At 45.3% G+C, this 23,221-nt stretch overlaps 1 protein-coding gene across 1 annotated transcript in view; it reads right to left on the bottom strand.

The window, feature by feature from the left end:
- T265_02085 (hypothetical protein) overlaps positions 1–23,221 on the bottom strand; it is a gene marked incomplete at both ends in the record, with an annotated part of 56,710 nt that overhangs the window by 7,892 nt on the left and 25,597 nt on the right. The window contains 6 exons of the mRNA XM_009166244.1: positions 1,977–2,127; positions 4,998–5,209; positions 9,005–9,073; positions 17,153–17,232; positions 21,956–22,007; positions 22,926–22,958. Coding sequence (XP_009164508.1) covers positions 1,977–2,127; positions 4,998–5,209; positions 9,005–9,073; positions 17,153–17,232; positions 21,956–22,007; positions 22,926–22,958 — 597 coding nt within the window. The remainder of the gene's footprint in view (positions 1–1,976; positions 2,128–4,997; positions 5,210–9,004; positions 9,074–17,152; positions 17,233–21,955; positions 22,008–22,925; positions 22,959–23,221) is intronic.

Consider the following 23,221-nt stretch of genomic DNA (forward strand, 5'->3'; position numbering starts at 1 on the left):
GTTCAGCTAAAACACCTTTTGGCGCCTAACTACCATGCCACCCAAAGAAAGCACGAGGGCTATGATACTGCCAGGTTGCCAAAGCCTAGACAGGAGAGGTCGAGAGGCAGAGGTCGGGTTCGAACCATCGGCCTTCCGGCCAGTAAATTCGCGTTCTAACCACCGAGTCATCTCTCCCCCTGTTAAATCTAACTTGACCTTTTATACATTTGTAATGTACTACTTATAAGGTTGCTGAAAATGACCTTATGCTAATTCCCCCATTCATTTGCTTACTGTGCCTATGTTCTTTTGATCTCCAGTCTTTTTTCGTACCCGCCACTCACATTGTCGCACAGGCCGTCCTTTCCGACGCCTGTGTATTGAAATGTGCCCGTGTGCGAATGTGCGCTGCTGACCTACTCACCCATGTGCGTTCATGTCCTGTTTTTGAGTCCGCCTTGACATTTTTCTCATGGGTCCCGTGTGATCGCACGTCCAATAAGAATCACGAGACTGTCGTCGGAAGGGTCAACCGAAACCCACGCTGCTGAGCCCTCATTCTCCGCTTGCCGTTGTTTGGTGTGCGGACGTTGACACTGCACTGTGCCGGTCAGTGACAGGCCTGTGAACTTGTTGCCGCTACGAACAATTGAGGTTTGTTGTGCATATTTGCTTACCCTTGTAGAATTACGGACCCAATTCTTCCTTTTGATATTCGGGATTGTCGAACCTAAGCGTCACTCAAATTTCCGTATCGGGAATCTCAACACCACCAAGGCACTCGACCTCACATTATGTCACGCAATTTCAAAGCGTCGTATGGTCGTAGGTCCGTGGGAGTCCACCATGCTATTAGACCTCTGCAAAGACGCTGTAGAAGCATCTGAGTGAATAGTCATAGTTGACGGTTCATATCTTACTATGATCTCATCATTCTCGCAAATAGTTCGTAGGAACGTCATTACATATTTCGTGCGGCTGAGCGGCAACAGCAGAAGTGTACACATCTCATGGAACATCACTACCTCTTTAATCAACAGGCGTTCAGGAGACAGGTTTTTGGTGAAGCAGAGAAAGAATGAATTCAGCATTTCAAGAAAAGGTGGCTAGGCCAACTGCCTACCGAGGGGACTGCTGTTTTCGACGTCTGTAGAAAACTAGATGTGGGCAGAAATGAGGAAGTGTTACAAGTTTGAAAGCCATTGGTGCTGCTCACCTTCCAGGATGCGTTCACATGAGCCGTCCTGTGCTCGGCAAGAGACACTGGTCGGTGTGGCGCATTCACGCTGTAAGTTTCTATTCAGGTTGTCTGGAGGAGCAGGCACCTCGGATTTTTGCGCTAAGCTAGCCCTAGGTCACTATATGTGCTCCAAATACTTTCTTATTTCCAATATAAGACTTCGTTTAAATAAACTGACATGGTTGTATGGCAATGAAGCATTAACGTTCTTATCTGTCATTGATGATGAGGCCCCTGACAAGTTCACCCGGATGAGAAAAAAATTCTAAGGTCATCCTCGGTAGAATGTTAGCGTCCGTTTTCCGACACAGTGACAGTAAGTGAGGGTGATCACTCAGTCGATCACGCACGGACGATGACTCTCCTACTGGAGAGTAAGCGTTTGAAATCTAGCTGCCAAGCCAGTTGACCCGAATGTCCATAAACAGAAGTGATCGGATGTGATTCCATCAAAAACACTCGTAAATCAGTTCAACGACCCCATGAATATGAACAGTGTTGCAAACAATCTTAATAGATTTGAGTAAATCATACTGTAACATAAAACTGCCTAGGAAATGGCGTGTGAACGATGACTAAACACACCAACGGCCGAAATTTATAGTAGCACGATTGGATACACAACGATTCCAGCCACATCCCAAAGAGATATGTCACAATTGTTGCTGTTTTCAATAAGAGTCCAGAAAGCGATATTGATTGAGCTGCGAAAGGTATGGAAATAGCATTGGTGACAAAAGATCGGGAAGCTTACTGGACAGCCCAAAGCAGCTTGGAAAAAGCGACGCGTCACAACGGGTAATGGAGCACCACCGGAAACGATAAACGTAATACGTCCGCCTAGAGACTTTCGAAGTTTTTTGAACAAAATCTGATCGGCCAAACTTGAATGGTCAAATTTTCCTCTGCAAGAAAGCAAACAAGGTGGTAAGATCGTTTCAGGTAAATCATCATGGCCCGCAGCGTGGGGCGTACTGTCCATCTCATTGGAATAGGGGGGACCAACTAAGTCAGTGGATTCTCCAGCGTTTGATGGTACAGGAAGAACCAAGTAAAGTGTATTTATGAGAAGAAAGTCTAACAGACAAACATCACAGATGACCAACCTCCAAATCAAACAGTACCGTGAAATGGTTAGAATCTTGTCTTATGATCAAGTTACTCGGAGATCAAATGAAATACTATGTAAGCGTTATTCTAAACCTTGCTGGCGCATACACACCACAAGCACAATGGCAATCCCGAGTAATGAACACAGAAACTTGGGGATAGTTACCCCTAACTTGGTAATATGAAAATATAGGCTACTGAAAGTCTAAGACAAATCTGTTCTTGATAAGTACTCAAAGGTCGCAGTTAGTCGGTTGTACCGATCCAGGAGATTCCTGTAACTAAGTAAGACCAATGGTAGACAGCTAAAAATGACTCGATGCCTAATTGGACTGCTCAGTGGGTCAAGATGATACCGAATACAGCCGAGGGCAAATGAAATATGTGGCCCGGATGATTTACCTTACTATAGGGATAATAAAGCCTTGGAAGTAACGATGAAAGCATGTAAATCAAATTCGACAATTTCTAATGGAAACCTCTAACACCACAGGGTGTTAGAGGACCATTTGGGATGAACGTAGACATGGTGGATCATGTTTGTGAGTTTAACTATCCGGGACCAACCATGCTCTAGAACTGGTAGATAAAGGATGACGAGGGTTAAATAATGTCCACCAACGAGCCAATAAAACACGTGCGGTAGCAAGCTGGAGAGAGTAGTTTGAAGGCCAACTACTGGAATTCGATTTGTTCTGCTTTTCGTTTGCGAAACCTGGTCCACATTCATTTCAGATACTAACCACATGGGTTTTCGACAACAGTTGTTCTTCGGGGGCTTGCTTCAGACTGCATTCCGAAAGAAGGTATGTGCAGTTTGCACCCTGATATAGATCACCTCGACCAGCTAACCTAACTCAATGGTTAGGACACGCTGTTTAATGTCGGAATACCGACATAACCAATTTTTCTTGCACTAAACCGTACTAAGATTGACGCCGTCGTGGTATTCAGTTGAAAAGCTGGATCGATTCTGTCTACTGTGTAAGCAAGCGGACGAAGGGTGCGACGGAAGGTCAAGTATGGAGAGAAACAAAAACATACCAGGCAAACAGGTCAACGAAGAATATTATAGTAATTCCCCTCAAACCACCCATAATAGGTCATGGTAAACCCATGTACGCAGAACATTTGCGCAATTCGACCCCAAAAGCACCGGTACTGTCATCCCAACTGATGACGAAACGTTTAGAACCAGTTCAGTTAGAACCAGTTCAGCAAACAAACCAGCGACAATCCTGTGTAAAACCTATGTCAGCGGAACCAACACGGGATCTACACCTTGGAAAGCCAGCCAGGCACTCTTCTTACTTGAGTAGCAGGGCTTTGAGACAGCCAAGACGCTCCCCGTCCTCGTGTAGGAAAGGGACGATGTGAAAGTGGGTGGCGTCACAAACTATCATCTCGAGGAGCGCAATCACAAGAAGCACATCAAACCGGGTAAGACAGAATGCCCAATTAAAAACGGGAAAGGGATGAAAACTGGTGCCGAAAAACTCAATGCCTCAAGAGATAATAGTCGAGATTAGGGTGTCCGCACCTTTGAATGTCACAAAGGTAAACCTATCTGAGCAGTAGGATAAGACAACATAGACCGAACGGGGCTAAGATCTTCACAAGCCCTAAGTTGCGAACAAAGCCAGATAAGATATAGGTAATAGTGAGCAGTTTTCGACCTGTAGAATTTACACCGACGGTGGGAGGGATCAGTCTGGTTATTCCACAATGAGCACAAATCACAGGATTTGGCCACCTCTCGTACTGCAGCTCCCCATTAGTACCAGAATGTGAACTCCCGCCATCTGACAAGTGAGGTGGTAATCGTACCACTATACAATTAGCCGACATTGGTTTAAACCTAGACGCCAGAGTTAGCCTAGTATCAATCACCTTCCCTTCGTAAGTTCATCCCGCAGTCTACACAGCAACTGCAGCTTGGGACTCTGAGTGTTCACGGCGATCTTGTGTGATTTGATTCCACACACTTAGAAATGGGAAGCAGAAGTAAAAATAGCACGAATGAAAAGATATTCTTAGGGTGGTATATCATCAGGGTTGCCTTTCTGCCAATGCTTCGGGTATATGAACTTCCAATTTGGAATGTAACTAAACCTGTTCCTTTTTATTTGAAAAAAAAACAAGCAGCCGAAGTACTTGTAATTAGTATTTTTTCAGTAGAATAAACTGCCGAACGTTTTAATCTGCTGCTCGAATCATCATACAACAGAGTCCACATTCACATCACTCTCGTTTGGACAGTCGCTTTCGTTCCCTAACACATTTATTTTGGTACGTCCACACCAAAAGGGGGGAGGGTACTGAATTCGAGTTCAGCTCTTATTGGAACTTATCGCCAGTCGTGCCGGGATTTGAACTCCGGACATCTGACACACGAGGTGAGCGTGTTATGATTACTCCATCAGCGCACTCTGGATGCGCCTGAACAAGCGAACGTGGCTGATTTGTCCGTTTTATGTTATTTTAAGGATGCCTTAAATAGTCAGAAATAGAATAAACAAATTCAAGTGAGTATAGAAACTACACCTGAAATCAATTACGGAGCCCTTAGAGCGATGAAACAACAGGGATCGGCCATATGGGCAAAATAACGGGGATAAACGCATGTGGAGCGACAGTAGGCTTTAGAGAAATAAACAGGACTCACCGTGCTTGTTCAGCATTTTTCTTCGTAATGCATTTCCGCAGCGTCGAAAGAAACATTTTTGGAACTTTTTTGTAGTATTCTTTCTGGATGCGGTCGAGAACTCGGGGGACTGCGGTAAATACAGTTGGCTTAACCGCGCCAAGATCAGCCAAGAGGGTTTCTGGTCCACCGGTCAGGAACGCGGCTCGTGCGCCCGCTATCAGTACAGAGCCCTGAAAACAACGACAGCAGAAACATGTACCGAATAAGTCAAAACAAACGCTGGGCAAACCAAAAAACCTGTTCGGGTGCACTACCTAGAAAAAGCACATCCGAGAGCTTTCAGTAGTAAGTGCGCCGTGTGTTCAACGGGATGATACCTAACCGGCAATTCCAGCTGAAGTTTGCTCTAACATCAGTTGGACACAGTATATTGCTCGGTTAGAGGTTTTTGTACCGTGTCCCATGTAAGTCCCACTGCGAAAACGATCAGGACAACATGAACAACATTCAAAACAGAGGTGTGAAAGAATCTCCTGTAAGGCCAAACACTGGCCGTAAACTCTGCCAAGTGCAAAACCGACATAGAACGCCAACCGCACCACTTGATCAGAACCAAAAGAGCCGAGAAGTGCATCAGATGTGACAATCAATCGGTATGTTGATGCATGGTAAACATTCTTTTATGTCACAATAGTAGTGTTTTAACGATCGAAAAATTGATGTAACGGCATCCAAAGTGTACGTGAAGACAGAGCCGTGGTACAACGTTTTGGGAAATAAGCACAGTTACAGGGGAGACTAAATCGTGGCCTTAAAATGAACCCAACGATTTATTCTGTAATCTTAAATTACGAAGTGATTTTGAAGTACGCCCGATAAATGGATGGTGTGAGTTCATCGCTGTGGCAAGAAGCAGATATGTGTGAACAGAATCACCTTAAGGAATGCGATTATGACAGTAACTCTGGACAAGAGAGGCACAAATTTCAGAACACATCCACGCACAACTGTACACACACAAGCCACGAGAACGGCAGGCACGGAGATGTGGATATCGAGCCGTAACTCAAGGCGGTAGAATGAACCAGGTAGGGTATAGGACGGAATGCATCTGATCGATAGGTTGGGACAGTACTGGACAACAAGTTTACCCGCATGATCCTGTTTTGGACAAACGAGCAAGTATGGATGGCAACGAATGGACTGATTGGATGTAGCGCACTGATGCTAGAGAAAATGGTTGTTCAGAGCCAGGTACAACTTTACAGCCAAGCACACACATGGACTTTGTAGACAACTGATACATTATCTATCAAGAAACGCAGCAGGGATGTTTGGGCGAATGAGAGCAACAAGTCTGTTAGTGCACTTCACAAAGTAGTTCCTTGGTACGGAAGTGTATCTTTTTTAATGTTATGGATGACCAACTGGTGTGACGTCTTACGAATTATCATGATATTCCATACACAAATGAACGGCTTTCGAAAGCTAATTTATTCGATAAAAATTGCGCCAAAACGGCTTAATGGACCGGATGAATAGTGCTTGATAAACAATATTACCTGTAATTGCTTTATTTTGTACCGCTGTTTCTAGAACTTTATTACAGCACAAGCTTTTCACAATGCAGTTCAATCAGCTTTACACGAGAAAAGATATTTCATTCCATAATCGTTTGGTTGCGATAAGTGATGGTAATCTGACCTTTAAAAAATGCCCATTCAAAAGCGCACAGTGTGCCTCAGGTAGAAAAAAGGACCAACACCTCTCCTGTACTGGTGGTCATCTAGGACAACTCCATGAACAGGCAAGTTGAACAAGCATCTTCGAATTTTTTGAGATGGTACAGTCAGGTAGCCTGATCACACGTTTTACGTAGACGAGTAATAGGAACCCTACAATCGGATACAGACATACGAGGAAGAGGCGATAGACGGAGTGACTACATTCGTCAGACAACCATACCACACTCGGCCTCAAGCGTCGACAGTAAAATCACTCAGTACGGTGCATTATTTCGCATCTTAGCGAGTTAGCTCAGTGGTTAAGATGCAAACTTACTGACCGAAAGGTGCATGGTTCAAACCCGATCCCGAAATCCCGAGTGCTCCTGTATGGACTTGAGGAACCTGACAGTATCCCACTCCTCATGTCTTCTTCGGGTGGCATGGAAACTAGGCACCGAAAGGGTGTTACAACTGAACGGATAATATTGTCATTATTATGTTAGCGAGACATAATCGGTGGGGATGGCGAGGATATGATGTATCTTCAGGTTTTTGAACTTGAGAGTTATGGCTCGGAGTAATCAAGGAATCGGGGTTTCGGTTGTGCAGCGAGTATTTTCACTGAGGACTATATACAACAGAGTAAACTGCAATTGACCAGGTGTTAGGCGCACCGGCATAGCATCATTCGCTGAGGGTGAGCGCTGGTTATGGTGTCTAATTCCGTGTCGGAAAAGAGTGGAGAAACTGTGAATCGATGTAAGCACAACAGGATCACAAAAAGCAATACAATCACCGTTATTCCGGAACTAGAATGGAATCGGTGCCGCCTTTCCTGAATCAAATCATAAATATTGAAAAGCAATTTTCGGTTGGAATCAGTGCAAATCCACCTACCGTTTGCAATTCATAGTGCGTTTAGCCTTCAACAGCATCAAAGAGTAATGTTTGAGTAGAATGTCGAGAAAATTTTTATATTTTCACCGATATCAACAGTTAGTTTCATGTTGGAAAAGCAGTGTTCATCTGCACCGGCTTATAAAATCTCATGTGCTTGCACGAGCACACGCAGGCAGAAATTCATAAGCGCGCTTGCAGCCTCTCAATTCAAATAACTAAGCCCGGACACCTGGCAAATGAGCCCATACATGCAGAACTAAGATGGTCTTCCAAGTCAACGTTGATAGTGTGACCCGACTATGGGTATCATTTTGAACTGCACAACTCTCCGGTCATAACATTCAATAAAGGTCGCATCATTCCTTCAAACTTGCGATCCCATATGTCAGCGTACTTGGGTAAGACGCTAACTAATTGAAAGTTAGCGAATACCGAACGAAAATTATGGTTTTCCTTGTAGGACAAGGGACGATACAAGAACTAAAGGAAGCACGAGGGATGGGATACTGCCAGGTTGCCCAAGCCTAGACAGGAGAAGTCGAGATGCAGAGGCCGTGTTCGAATCATTGACCTACCGATCTGTAAATTCGCGGCCTAACCAGTGAGCCACCCCCCACCCCCCAGAACAATATAATGAGTGCATTGACGGCCCGAAGCATTACCAAATATCTTCCACACATGGGCAAATGTTTTGGGGATCTCGAGTACATCCATAACAAACTTCTACGAATCCGGCCGATAAACGGACGCAGGGACACCAGCTGTTACAATAGAGAAATAAGGGTGGTGAAACCAACCAATCAGATCAGACCACGACACTACACGAGTTGAGAAGGCGACAATCAAAGCATACGAAGAAACTACTAAAAAAAGGCACCAGGATAACCAATAGACCCAAAAGAATGCAGACGACAGCGCAACAAAGATCACGAACGAACCAATGAGTTCACGCTCCAAACTAGCTAATTAAATTAACAAGTAATCTTCAAGGGCAGAGGTAGTAGCCACCGAAACAAGCACTGACGATGTCTCGTCGTATAGTGACGAAACGTTTGCAACTCAATAGCCCAGCTAAGAGGACAATTCAACAGCCATCTAATCAACGACCAATAGACCTGTATGCGTTGAATGCAGTTAGATAATTAGGTGGAGCGTGATTATGGAGATAAACCGGTGCCTAAAAGTAGTGATGCGTGTTCAGTGGTGAATTGGGTCTCCAAGACACGTACTAATTGTCGTTAGGAGTGACAACGTCACCCATCAGAAAGGGTCGGTTTTGTACTGTAGAATGCTTTTCAGTTAACAGGAAGCGGTTGCCGTCCTGTGACAATAGTTTATGTAAACAAGATAAAACGGTTGATGATGAGGCCACCGCATAATGCATATTCGCAAACTCACCATGAACAGCTGTTCCAGTATGTGAGCCAGGGGTAGGTATGATAAATGCACAAGCTGTGGGTATACAAACTAGAGGCAAAGAAAAGGAGACAAAAAACACGCGTCATTTTTTATACTGCTCACAGGGGAAAATCATCGGTGCAAAGGTAAAATGAACTAGTGGTGTTGCCTTCATCTCGGACAAAGCAAATTTGGGTTGGTGCCCTAGAAATTTAACAGGCTTCAGAATTTTTAAATCCTAATGAGCTCTATAACCAAAAAGTTGAAAGCCATCAGAGGAGTTTTCTCACTGGAACTCTCCAGCAGTGGCATGAGATAAGACAAGACTGGAATTCCGGCTAATGACGGGAAGGCGCATGATTAGAACCTACTCTGGAATTGCTCCTGTCTAGCCTTTGACGACCTGGTAGTAATTTACACCTTCGTGCAGTAAAACGTAGGGTGGTTCGCAGAAAGATGTCTAATCAAAGCACGTCCGAACAGCTTCAAATTACACGAGTTAAAACATGCGTCCCCCAAAAACATTTTTCCAAACAAACAGATGAACTTTTTTAAGGCCTCGAGTTCAAAACGCATCACTTAACAAAGCGTTTTTGGGCCCTTTCGACCTCGTCAGCTCCTGGATGTTACTTGGCACTCAGGCAGCTGTTTTCGTACATGAATTCGGTGTCTTATTCTAACGATGGAGTCTATTGCTGCGTTTGAAATCCATAACTTGCAGGTATTATGCCCTCAATATATTTTTAGGCTGCTGCCAAACACATTTACATCCCACCAGAGTGCAGTTCTGTCTGGGATTTATCACGACCATCAGGGAAATATTCCCAATACATTCTGCGGTCCTCTGACTGGTTCGGGATAGTGCGCATCGAGCGCTAAGGAACTGGCAACCATGTGCAGGAGTGCGAGCTCTCCGATAATGTACTCAGGTGTATCTCCGTTAATACGTCGGTATGTCTTGTTGTTCCAGGACCACTTGGTACGGAGTGTCCCCCGCGTTTTAGGATTTCTCGACGGTAATTTCAGCTGCCGACTTAGGTTTACCATCGGACTGCCTGTGATAAGAGCCGCCAGTCCAGTGTTCAAGACATCACGATTTCGAAATAGTTTTAAATACTGAGCACCTCACATCGTTAAAAAACCAGATCGCGCTTATGAAGCAGTGGGGATGGTCGTTTGGTCGATTTCGAAAAATACCACTGTACTAGTCATCATTGAAAATTAGTGATTTTGGATGAAGCCGAAAGGATTCACTGCTAAAATTTGCCATAGAAGATTTGACAATTGGCGTACCGATATGGGTTGGTTCCGCTGGCTTGTGTAAACGGTATTCATAACTGATCATATTTCAACATCCGCCACTATCGATCGCGAATAACTTTCGGTCCTTGCGGGAAAACCATGAGTTCTGAGGAGCAAATTCCTCTTGTGGTTGGTCAACCTTTGTGGACAGCATCACAGAGTCCCGTGAAGGCCAGATATCCTCCCGCGACCTCTATGATTTGTTCCAAGTTCTCATCTAAGATGGATCTGGTATCATTAGAACTAACTAGTCCGAACTGTTCGAACGTGCGATCCAGAGGGTTTCCGAGAGTGAAAAACTGGCTTCCTGTTTGACAACAAAGTTCACAGTCACGCGATGATCCACCGCAAATACTGAGGGATTCGCACTTGATGTTTTCATAATCTCTGGGGTTCTGTGTCAAACGCCTAAGTATCAAGGTGTTCTAAAGTGAACATAAACACTGGCATTTCATCCCCAAAGTTCCCCTCAGTTTTCATATTACCGGAACTTCTACAGTACACAGTTGCAGTAGTGGTGCTCGCAAACCTGGTGGATCACTGTCGTACTGAATGGTTGACCGTTGATATGCATGACCGCTAAAACGTGTACTTCCGTAACGGCTTACTTAATCTGCTCAAGTGGACCGAACTGCGTACTGAACGTAATGAGGTCGATTGTTGGTCGATCATTAGGTATATTACCAGAATGCAGGCAACAGACTCAGCTTGACGAACTTCGCTTGACGTGGATCTGACAATATGACGTCTAGTGTTGCCGACACAGAACAGAATTCTACAGCTTACGGTCGATACAGAGTTACAACTTGACTGATTTCTCTGGAACGACCAATAACTGGCTGAACCAAGCTCCCGGTTCAGCAGTTATCGCTACGACATCCAGCTTTGGCCAGGCACTGTTTCTGCATGTCCTGTCACCGGCTAATGTGATACACCACGTACTACGAGAACACTACTCAAAAACTGGGGACACGTCACAACATGCCAAAACGTTAAAACGCCACTCATCTGAAAAAACAAAGGTCACCACACGATGAGAGCAGTATTTTGAGTAGAACTTGGACTCACGTTACAGTGATTAGTGTGAGGCCCTCAAGAAAAACACGATGCCTGACGTGAATACTACGAGATGACATAGACTAGTGGTCACACGCTTGGCACTCAGTAGTTTTCAACACTTGGTTTCCTCAGCTTCGCTCTGTCGGAACTGACAAGCCACTCGAATTTGAAGTTAATGACTGGTGGTTTAGAAAGTTCAAAACGCAAGATGTTGTTTCGGGTAAAAGCCAGAGGAACAGGTGCTTTTTGGTGCTTCGTTTACTAGTAAAATACAGAGAGAATGTAACCTGAATGGCCTGAAAAGCACAGTTAGAATAATTCAGCACGAGATACTTTAACGGGAAAGCCGATGATAGTCAACCACGACTTCCTTTCTGCTTCTTTCGAGGAAATTCAACTACACACTTTTTGAGTGATGGTCTCTTGAGCTTACGGTACTCAGATATCAATTGATGGATATTTACGAGTATATTAACCAGGAACTGGAGGCACTTGTGTCCCGTCCAGGGAATCACTGCAAAGATATGCTTCCAGTAGATGGTAGCCCAGGACAAAACTAACGCCCGGCCAAGCCGTTTGTGTAAACAAAGGCTGGAGCCGTAATATTCACTAAAGACTACCTCGTGTCGAGGCACGTAACATCCGAATGAGCAATCCGAAATCGTTACTGATGTTCAGAAGGTGATTAGGCTTGACCAGATAGGCTGAGTTAGTCGTCACTCGTCTTACGGACTCAGAAACAGGCAGATGGTCTTCATATATCCTTCTAATGGGGTCCTGTTTTGTCCTTCTAATATACCACACTCGAGGGGATTGTACGCAGAATATTTACTGTGGACTGGCAACATAGCGCTTGATTATCTGACCTCAGGTAGTGTGAAAGGGAAACTAACGTAGGGTGTGGACATAAGGTTTGCACTCAGCTTCTGGAAAGTGATGAGTGAAAAGTTCGGCAGTTGTGTGGGCTTATGAACTGTAAACACGAATAGAGGGGTTTTTATCTGCCGATAATTCTACTTGGGTAGACCCTATGGGATAGCCATTCTGAAGACATACGTCACAGAGAGAGGCCATTTTCCTTTTGTTTGAGCCATTTGAAGTCGCACCGGCCAAACATGGTACCAAATTTCGCCTATTTCTTGTCAGAATTGACTGATTGAAATAGAAGTAAAACAGAGCTACAATCTAAGTTGCTTTCCTCTACAAGCACCTTTGAAATGATCTGTAGAATATCCGTGTTCCCAACAGCACGGAAAGTTAGCGACTGATTCAGCTGTTTTTCAACGTGAACAGAAAAAGAGAATGAAAGCTTGGTCCTAATGATCGTCTGCATATATGAATTCGAAGGTATCCCCTAGACCATGCTTGTATCACTTATGCTCCAGGCGGGTTAGCATGCATCGTAGGTACTTGAGATGAACCTGAGAGGAATCCCTGTTGGTCGAACGTCGAAGACTGAACAAACTTCGGCCGGCACGTGGAAGTGATAATTTCAGCCGGTCCGAGACATTTGAACATCGGTGCAACCATGTTAACTTTCTGTCTGACAAAGTCGAACTACCTCTTAAATTTTTTTCATTCACACGTGCAACTTCCAAATTCATGGGATCCACTGGCTACCTCATTCAGCTTTGTTATATTGCCTGACTTGCTGACCAGAACAGTACTATACTGCATTCAACTTCCCGTAGTAACAAAGTCGGCTTCCGCAACGATGGCAAATATCCATGGGATTACACGGGGCACCATTGGGTTTCAAGGCAAAAACGTGGGCAACGACCAGAAGTGATCGATGATGTGGTGGTCACAGTGACTTTGTTGCTGGTACCAACGGCATCGTAATCGAACTGATCGGAGATATCGGACATATAGACAGCGTAAAACATTCAGTCTGTGTACAAAAGGGGTGCAGCAAGAATGCTGAATGGATCACAAGGTATAGTCGATGTCATATGGTCAGGACCTTAGTAGACAGTAAAAGACTGGATGGTTTACTGTAAGCGACGTTCCGTAACGAGCTTATACACTAATCGTTCATGGAATGCTGACAATAACATGAATACGTAGTGGACCGATTTTATGTTCGGAATAGATACCGTTCCATCCTGCTTCATGATTAGGTACACCACTGCTTCTCGAGTTGACTGTACGTCCGAAGACGAGACAGGCATTCTCAAATAAAAGTGGACAAATATAACCATTTCAGACAAAACCTTACCGCATGTCTTCCCATCAGATACCCAAGAAACAAGTGAATAAACAAGTGAATACTAAGATAATCACTAAGTAATTTCTACAAGGTACAGCTGTAAGGAGGTGGAAAATCTCCACAGACTCATGCACTTCAGTTTTACCTCGGCATACCTTATCAAGTTACGTCTCCCTCATTTCTCACTTGTGGATGTCAGAAGGATGCACAAAGGCGTGAACTCCTGAGAGGTGAAACCTGGTACGATGCTGAAATGAACTGACTAAAAGCCAACCCACCTATAGAAACCATAGTGATAATACTGCCTGAAAGAAAATCGATAGTGGGAAAGGATAATATTCAACTCACGACGTTGCGATTCACAGAGTATACGAGCGACCGACCCGAGTAGTTTATCTTCGTAACATCGTAACACCTTACGTAATCACTTGTTTGGGTATCAAACCGTTTGAGTAGATTACTCGTATCTGCACTTTCATACGATATTCCAGTTTCCGTAAGGAGACGTCACTCGGAATGAGGAATCTGCCAACTCATGTATCTTCATTCCTAACTTTCCAACGCAAACACCTATGCACAGCTATCGGACTATAGGGGGGGGATGCAGTTTCCTATGGAGGATATTCGGAAGTATATATGGACAATAGTTTACAAACCCGCCTGTACCCCAGACGAAAGAAGCACAATTTATAAGAAGTACAGCAAACGTCACTCCTGAGCAAGTCGTAATCGATGCAGTTCGTTTAATTTTTTAACCTTCGATGGTGTATCAGATAGCAGATCGTCTGCAGCAGGCTAGCAACTTGGCAAAGTCAGCATACAACAGCAGTGCAGTCCTACCCAGCGCACCAATGAATCCACCATACACTGCGCGAATTCTAAGAATTCCGACTACCGATGAATCCGCTTCCCAGTAATGGCCTGGTTAACAGTTGTATTGCTTTCAGTCTCCATTCAGTCACATACAGTCCGGATGTGCATAGTTCAGCGATCTGCTGACCACAGACCGCTCCAAAAAACTGGACAATAGTGTCCATTTTCAAAAGGGGTACTCGCAGTAAATGCGGTAAACACAGAAGTGCTGGCTTGACCCACGTTGTAACAAGGCTTTTGGCATCACTGATTCTTCGTTCTCTTACGGTAGCACGTGACTCATTCAGCTGAACATCAAGCGGGATTTCGACCGGGTAGAGGGGTTAGAGCAACCCCAAATGGACAGAAGACCCACAATCTTCTTATCCCTTGACTTCAAGGGTGCGTTTGAATTCGTAGATCGGTTGGTGTTGTCAACCACACCTGTCCAACGGTTTATGCCCCAGAAGTTTGTGAACATAATCCGGGTAGGTGGTTGTCCAGCAGGTACTTCAATCACAGAAAACATCCGGCACCATCAACTGTGATGACTAGGCCCTGTACTAAGCATGCCAAAACACCATCTACCGAAACAAGTGTTGCCTGACTACTGTTGTGACTACTTCAGGACGGCGGAAACCGCGATGTGGACAACGTATGACTTGGTGAAAGGGAGTGAGTGAGATTGCGAAGAGTTTTGATGTTGTTGAAGCAGTGCGCTTTCCAGGATAGGATTCTCGTGATTGCTTCTGCGCTTGATTGGTGAGATCCTCGAGGAATGGCGGCCGATCGGTATCAAGGGCATCGTGTCGGGAACGTACGCACCTCAGAATGGTTGCGACAGGTCTCCTCCCCCAATCACTCATTTCCCTTCATTTCATTCTAAATCTAGAGATATAGAAGGATAAATTTTGTGGTTGTACGGCAGTGAAGCATTAGTGTCAGCACTGCTGTTGCTGCGTCTGATAATGACTACGATGACATCCCCAGACAGAGGCTGTTCCTCAGAAGTACACAAGAGACATTTTACACCACTGTTTCATGGGACATCCCATCTAGGGAGCATCCGCGCACTATTTTCATAGAGAGTCCTGGATTATGTCCTAGAGGGGTGGATTTTACCTGATAAGTTATGAGCCTAAGAATATATGGTAAACAGGAAAAATGTCTCAATAACCACGAGGTTATGAGGCGCAAGCTGAAAGAAATCTGACGAAATGGTTAAGCACTGACGGAAAATTCAAACCAAGAGAGAACTACTGCTATTATTCAGCAGGCGCGACCTTATCGTTTTTTTCGATTGCACTGGACAGTATCATGCCGCATCTTCGGTCTATCCCAGCAGACATTAATTATTGTCCGCGCACCACCCACTAATTCTAGAGCGGTGCTAGTTTTTTGTCAGTCTAGTATAGAAGTAACTCTTCAAGTAGAGGTATACCGCTGATAAACTTCTCGTATTCCATTATACATGGATTAAATACTTCTATAGTTATCCACACGTTTTCAATCAAACCAACATGTATTGGGGTGAATCGAATAAGTCAAATGGATATCTTGTTAGAATATTATACCTCGTGTGCAATTACTGCGTAGGAAATGTGGCAGCATGGTGTTAGTTTACAGTTCACGAGGTCTGCTGCGGTCTACGAACTTCATTTCATTAGCATGCAAGTCCACATGCATCGTCTGCATTGACTTGAGTTGCACATTCTCCCACCAATGGCGATAGGTGTTACAGTGTTCCCCTACTCCATCTTGCATCAGGCCCGAGTAGTCTGCTTGTCCCTGAGGAACAGCTGTTGTATTCGACTTACACCTCAGTACCAGGTTTATGCGGATGTTGTTCAGACACTCTACTCAGGTTGGCATGTCTTATCATTTGGTCAAACTCAAGGAAGTCGAAGAAGATTTAGAGACGAGTCCTTTTAAAATCTATCTGACCTTTGACTTAAGAAGATTTCCAAAGCGTTCCGCATTTTCGCTGTATTTTTTACGCCGTAGTTGATATTTGCTCCCCATTCTGAACTTTGTACATGAAACAGTAGACCACATGGTTTGGATGATCGAGGTCCCAAAAGTCGGTGTAAAAGGAACTCAACTATCTAGGAAAGTCGTGTGACCAATAACAACTTGCTCCGTGTGAGAAGCTAGTCCTGCGCAGCAAAGTAAAGCTTGTACAGCAAAATGAGATGTGAGAAGTTGAAAATGCCCACATCTGAAACGGATGTTGATAAAAACTAGGGAGCCATTTTTGAGAATGACTATTAGGTACATATTGAGGGGTTTTCATCCGTCGAGATGACGACCACCAAACTTAGGGAATGTCAAGGACCAATAAGAACCCAGACGATGGGAAACGGGGTATGAAAGCCAGAAGGATTAGCAGAGACCACTCAGCTCCCTGAGTAGTCAAGAGGTGCCTTTGAGGCAACAACTGAACCTAACACTGAAGAGTAGATAAACCCAACATGAGTTTAAAGATACTCGCGTTAAGAGATAAAATCAACTGAATACGTGATAGAGCCAACCTTCCTAATCCTCTATAGTCGTTTGTGGAATTTCCCACTAAATTGTACGTCGGTGCTCGATCGTATGCATCATCTTAAAGAAAGGCAAAAAGGCTCTTCTCTCCATAGTGACTTCCATTAGGATAAGAGAAGATCGCCCGGTGGTGAAACAAAGTCGACGGTTGTCATGATAAAAGTGAAAAAAATGAATCTCACCTTTCCATCAACATTTGATAGCATTGCTAGCATTGCATCGACAAATTGTCCGTGCTCGATCATTGTACCTTTTGGAGTACCTGTCCGAAACAATAGGAGAATCAAGTAGAAAGGATATATTGAGGTAGATAATACATTTGAAAAAATGGAACATGCTATGAACATCCGTGCTTTTTACCGACCCGTTTTTTGTTTTTCCATCTGGCAGTATTGCCTAGAGCTAGTTCGGTTTGTCGCCTAATTGGCGATCAAGTAAAAATGACGAAAAATCGATCGCAGAAGAATAGAAATGAAGAAAACATGTTGACCACCATTATATCGTCCCACCCGTACATGGCCAACTAGGAATTCACGCGAACAAGTTCGTCAAAGCGAATAGCCCAGACACACAATCACATTAACAACCGTAAAGCATTAGAGCAGTAGCAACAAAAGCAGTTTGAAGAAGCGCAACTGAAGCTCATTGAATCACTGACTCAGAAACTGCATATCCAGACAGCAGCAGTCAGTACTGGTGAGTCTTCTGTTTCCTCAACTGATGCAGCCGCGGCCTCAATTACGGAGTTCACATTCGACCCTCTTTCTGGTCACACTTTTGACTCCTGGTTCAAGCGGTACGAAGACATGTTCAAGACTGATTTTTCCAAATTTGATGATGGATGGAAAGTCAGACTATTGCTGCAAAAACTCGGCACACCGGAACATGAACGGTTCACAAATTTCATTCTCCCCAAGCTGCCCCGCGGCCTCAGCTTTGATGAAAGGGTTAGAACACTGTCCCAGATATTCGGCGATCAAACATCACTGTTCAATATCCGTCACCAATGCCTAAAGTTGGTCAAGAAAGATGATGATTTTATCACGTTTGCCGGTGTTGTCAATCGAGAATGCGAGCGCTTCAAGCTCAGCTCAATGACGGAGAATCAGTTTAAGTGCCTCCGGTTTCCAGTCGTCCCAAGATGCTGACATCAGAACCCGGCTGCTTAACGGAATTGAACAGGATGCCAAAATGACGTTGCAGAGCCTCATCACCGAATGTCAACGCTTTATCAACCTGAAGCACGACACGGCTGTGATCGGCCAGTCACCTGTGACTCCAAGCAGCTGTGCACATGCAATCAACTCCAGCGCGCCAAAGAAATCTGACAACAAACCCGATCAAAAACAGAGCAAGCCTCCCACAAGTTTTTGGCATTGCGGTGAGTGGCATTTTGCTCGTTATTGCCGGTTTAGGCGTCATAAATGTACCAGGTGAAGTCGTCGTGGCGACAAAGAAGATTTGTGTCGACCTCAGAGGTCGCAGCCACCCGTACACAACCCTACAGCCCACAAATCGCGGTCCAACTCGGTGACGGCGACATTCAAAGTTGATTTGCTTTGCCGAAGGAAGTTCGTAACGGTTCACATCAACAACATCACAGCTCGTTTGCAGCCTGATACGGGCTCCGATATCACGATGCTCAGTGAACGAACGTGGGAACAAATTGGTGAGCCACATGTGAAACCGACTGAACAATGGGCCCGTAGTGATTCTGGTGGTAAACTGAGATTGAGTGATTAGGTTGACTACTTCGTAAGCTCCAATGGCTCGACGGCACAAGCATGGTGCTACCTTACATTACGCCCCAAACTTGATCTATGGGGCTGAGTTCGATCGAAAAGCTGAATCTGCTGGAGAAGCACCCGGAGGTACCCCCGAGCCAACTAAGATTGTGAAGCGTTCACATGAGGACCTCCTGCAACACAACGCATCGATATTCACCGACGGGCTCGGACAGTGCACAAAAGTGAGAGCCAGACTGTGCCTCTTTCCCGGTGCCAAACCAGTGTAGAGGCCAAAACGCCTAGTACCATATGCAGCCTTACCTATCGTTGACCAGGAACTGGAGCAAGTGCAGAATGCTGGTGTACTCCAACCAACTACTCTGCACAGGACGCACCGATCGTGTTGGTGAAGGCTAACGGGACTATTCGGCCGTGTGCAGATTTCTCTACCGGTCTAAGAAATGCTACACTGCATACCAATCAATACCCTCTGCCTCTTCAAGACGATTTGAATGGGGGTGTTTCGCAAAGATTGACTTAAGTGACACTTACTTCCAGGCTGACGTTTAGGAAGAACCCCGAGAACTTCTGACGATCAATACTCATCGCGGTCTGTTCCAGTGTACACTACTGCCATTCGGTGTCAAAACAGCGCTAGCCAAATTTCAACAGATCATGGATAGGATGTTGAAAGATGCTCCCTGCGTTGCTGCCTAGTTGGACAATCTCATTGTCATGGGTTACAACCCCCACGAATTGTGGCAGCGCCTTGATTACGTGCTTGGTCGCCTTAAAGAATATGGCCTTAAAGTGCGCAGAGAGAAATACATCCTCTTTATGCGGTCGATAAAGTAACTTGGTTTCGTCAGTGACTAATATAACCGCCGACCAGACCCGGAGAACATCGACGCTATCAAACATCCGATTCGCTACTCACCCGACATATACTGCCAAACGCATCCAGCGATGGGCCACTCTGCTTCCGGGATATGACTTCAAGAACAAGTACCAGTCTATCACCAGTCTCGGATTGTCGCGACTTATTGATTCAAGTAGGCCAGAAACAGAAGATACAGTAGTCGCAACAATTGCCGTTGAATCGGAGGTTAACCACGTAGTATCCGAAGCGGTTCTCATCCTCCCAGTGATTGTCGATTCGGTCCGCCAGGCTACCGACCAAGACCCTGTGCTGCAGCAAGTCATTAAGTAGTACCGCAATCAGTGGTCGCGTACCTCCCCGAAAGACGAACTGAGACCTTACTTTAACCGGCGTTACGCACTAGCCGAAGGATGCCTTTTGTTTTCAAAACACGTTGTCATCCCGAAGAATTTACAATCAGCCGTTCTGAATCGGCTCCATAAAATGCACCCGGGAACAAACAGGACGAAGGCCCTTGCTGGGAGTAACGTCTACTGACCTTTCATGGACTACCTGTCCCAAAATCTTGCCTGCGATGCGCTGAAGAATTTTAGTCACCCGTGAAAACTTACCTACGGTCACGACCGCAGCCGACCGATTATGCAGGTCCAGTAGGTAGTTGTGGTCGACGCTTATAGAAAATGGCCGGCAATTCCTCTGGTGTACAGCCCCACAACTGCTGCTACAGTGCCGAAACTCCGACGACTGTTCAGTCGCTTTGGAACACCAGAGAACTGTTGTTTCCGACAACGGCAGTCAGTGTACGTCGTGGGCGTTCACAGACCTTTGTCGGGAATATGGCATAATGACTGTCCGCTCGCCGCCGTTTCATCCACAGTCGAACGACCAGGAGGAACACATCGTTGACACTCTGAACCGGGCACTTCGAAAGTTCATAGGGCAGGGAGCAGCGGAGGGAATTTGCAAAAGTTCATGCTGTCATATCGGGCGACTCCAAACCCCAACTCACCTGATGGAGTGTCACCAGCAGAGGTACTGCTCCGAAGGAAGGTTCGAACACCGCCTGATGCTATCCGGTCACAGAAGAGGCAGGCTGTTCACCACAACACCCGAATGCATGGACAATTCAACCGGCGTCATGGAGCAAATGCGCGCGCCTTCAGCGAAGGACAGAGTGTTGGTCGTTAACTACAGAGGAACACACCCTAAGTGGATTCCAGGACTTATTCTTCGCCGGCGCCGCAAGGTGCTCTACGAGATTCAAGTTGGCCCAGCCAGATTGATACGGCACACAAACCAAATCTGTCCGACAGATGCGCAGATCCTGCCTACAGGATCGAAGGAGCAGAGTCTGGAGATGCTTCTGGACATATTTGATCTTAGCATCATTCCAGAAAATCCATCAGCTGCTTCGTCGGTGACCCAGCCTAAGCACGGATTACGACCGCGACACTGAACAGTCAGTGAGGCTACTGCGGGTGAACCCTCGACTTCGAGGCTACGACAACAAACTTCAAGGTGGCGGTGTTGGGCGGGATTCCACGAGGATCCCACTTTACCGCTTACATTCAGGTGCTGCTACGGTCGAGAAGCCTAGCCTACGCAAGAGTGGCCAAAAATTCGGGACGCTTGCCGATCCGGCATCAAGCCGAGATCTGATGGATCCAACAGCCAATCATGACCCAGTATTGGTCGAATGCAGGTTGTCAATGGCGCATCCAGGTGTCAGAATTCCCAGAAAGCTGTCATCACTTACACAATACACACGAAGAGCTGTACAGGTGTGCTTGACTTCGTTAAACTACCTTGTGCACCTTCGGTTTGAACGTTAGCTTGAGAGACTCGGGCGGGAACTGAGTTGAGAAAAACACCATTACCAGAGAAACAGAAGTAAAGGTTGACAGCCTACGCTGCGCCCAACAAGCCGGATCCACACAGAACCTGTTTTCACTGTGCTTTGAGTTAGGTGTTCAGGTTCTTTTGAAAACTTGTTACTTGGTTTGATTCGGAACAATACACGTACATTACTCACTGTGATTTCAAGTCCATTAACAACCATCTACGGACATTCCTACGGGAAGTCGATATTCACATTGAACGAGCACTAACACTCACTGCTAAGAAACAGACTAAACCTAAAAATTCAGCTTAATCCCGATTTTTAAAAAAACTGCAGCACCGGGTACCGGACTAACCGAATCCTGTACTGCAAACCCAAGTACACACGGACGATAGGAAAGGAGGGGAAATGAGCCCACAGCATTCCGTTCAATAATCACTTGCGAAAGGCACAGTACCAGTAACAACGAAAGTAGTGATGAGGACTCACCACACACAATAAAACAATCTGCGGAACCCAACAAAAAACACTATCTAACCTGTACTTCCACTGGTGTAACAGATTGTCAGCAGATCAGTTGGGGATGGAGGCTGAAACGCAATGAAACAAACGGCTCACATCGCGTCCCGAGTCCACAGGGTGAACACAGATAGGTGACCACAAATGAAAACAAGCGCTGTTTTGCTACTCACAATAGCGATATCACTCAATGATAATAGTAATACTTTCCTATCAGCAGAAAGTAGAAGCATAGGCCTCCGTTAAAAAGTGCGTCATCAGTTGTAACACTGCGTGCAAAAAGCATTGGGACCACACCAAGCCACACTCAAGCTACAGTAAATGGGAACATGGGTGTCGGAGCAACTTTACTTGGTTTGGTCCGTGAAACGCTTTTGTCATTGACAGTGTACCACAAATGAGTGTCCGGGTGCTGTCCGGAAGATCCGCGTTCAATAATAGACTTCATGTGGTTGTCACTATAGAGAGGATACGACTGGTAGCCATTGCTGCTGTTCTCCTTAGTGTCACTTTCTAATCAGGTTGTCCAGCGTTTAAAGGTATAGTCAGCTAGGTTGTTTGCACTGGACTGACGGCCACGCCTTTTCTCTTTTCATGTAATTAACAAGAGCATACTAAACTCATATCAAAGTGCGGGGAGGTGGTAACAAGCAGTGGATCTCGTGAATGCCAGCACGTTTTTGGGTGATGCGTCAACGTATACAACGAATAAACGGACCAAGCCATCGATTGCGAACAAAAGCGACAGTAGCTGTCAACGCACAGCAAACCTATGGTCGTCTAAACAAGCAAACCTAAGGGCAGGTGACCGATGGGGCGGGTAGCAACATAACACTTAACGCACCGAGGAACAAATATAGGACTCTAACGAAGTTGACGGTACCCGAAATCTCACTGGCATGAAGATGTAACCATTAACAGTCAAGGATTAGGCAACTGAAAAGTTTCAAAAAATATTAACTGCGTGTCTATATAAACCAAAGACTTACCTGCTGTTCAACGATTTTTTTCTGTCCCAAATTCTGCAAGTTCAAGGAGTAAGATTGTGAATTAACATCGCAGGCAATACGCGTATGATCAATCGCGATGACTGTGATTCACAACACTTGAAATGAAATTCCGTGAGTCACGTTATGGCGGTATGAAACAGCCGAATTCGATCAATTAAATGGGACGATGCACGACAAACTGTCTGCAATCTTAGCTGAAAGACCCAGTTTCCAACACCAAACGCCGCATCAACTGGGACATTATCGTTCGACAGACCAATATATATATATATATA

The sequence above is a fragment of the Opisthorchis viverrini genome, assembly GCF_000715545.1.
Source record: "Opisthorchis viverrini unplaced genomic scaffold opera_v5_24, whole genome shotgun sequence".
Classification (NCBI taxonomy): Eukaryota; Metazoa; Platyhelminthes; class Trematoda; order Opisthorchiida; family Opisthorchiidae; genus Opisthorchis; species Opisthorchis viverrini.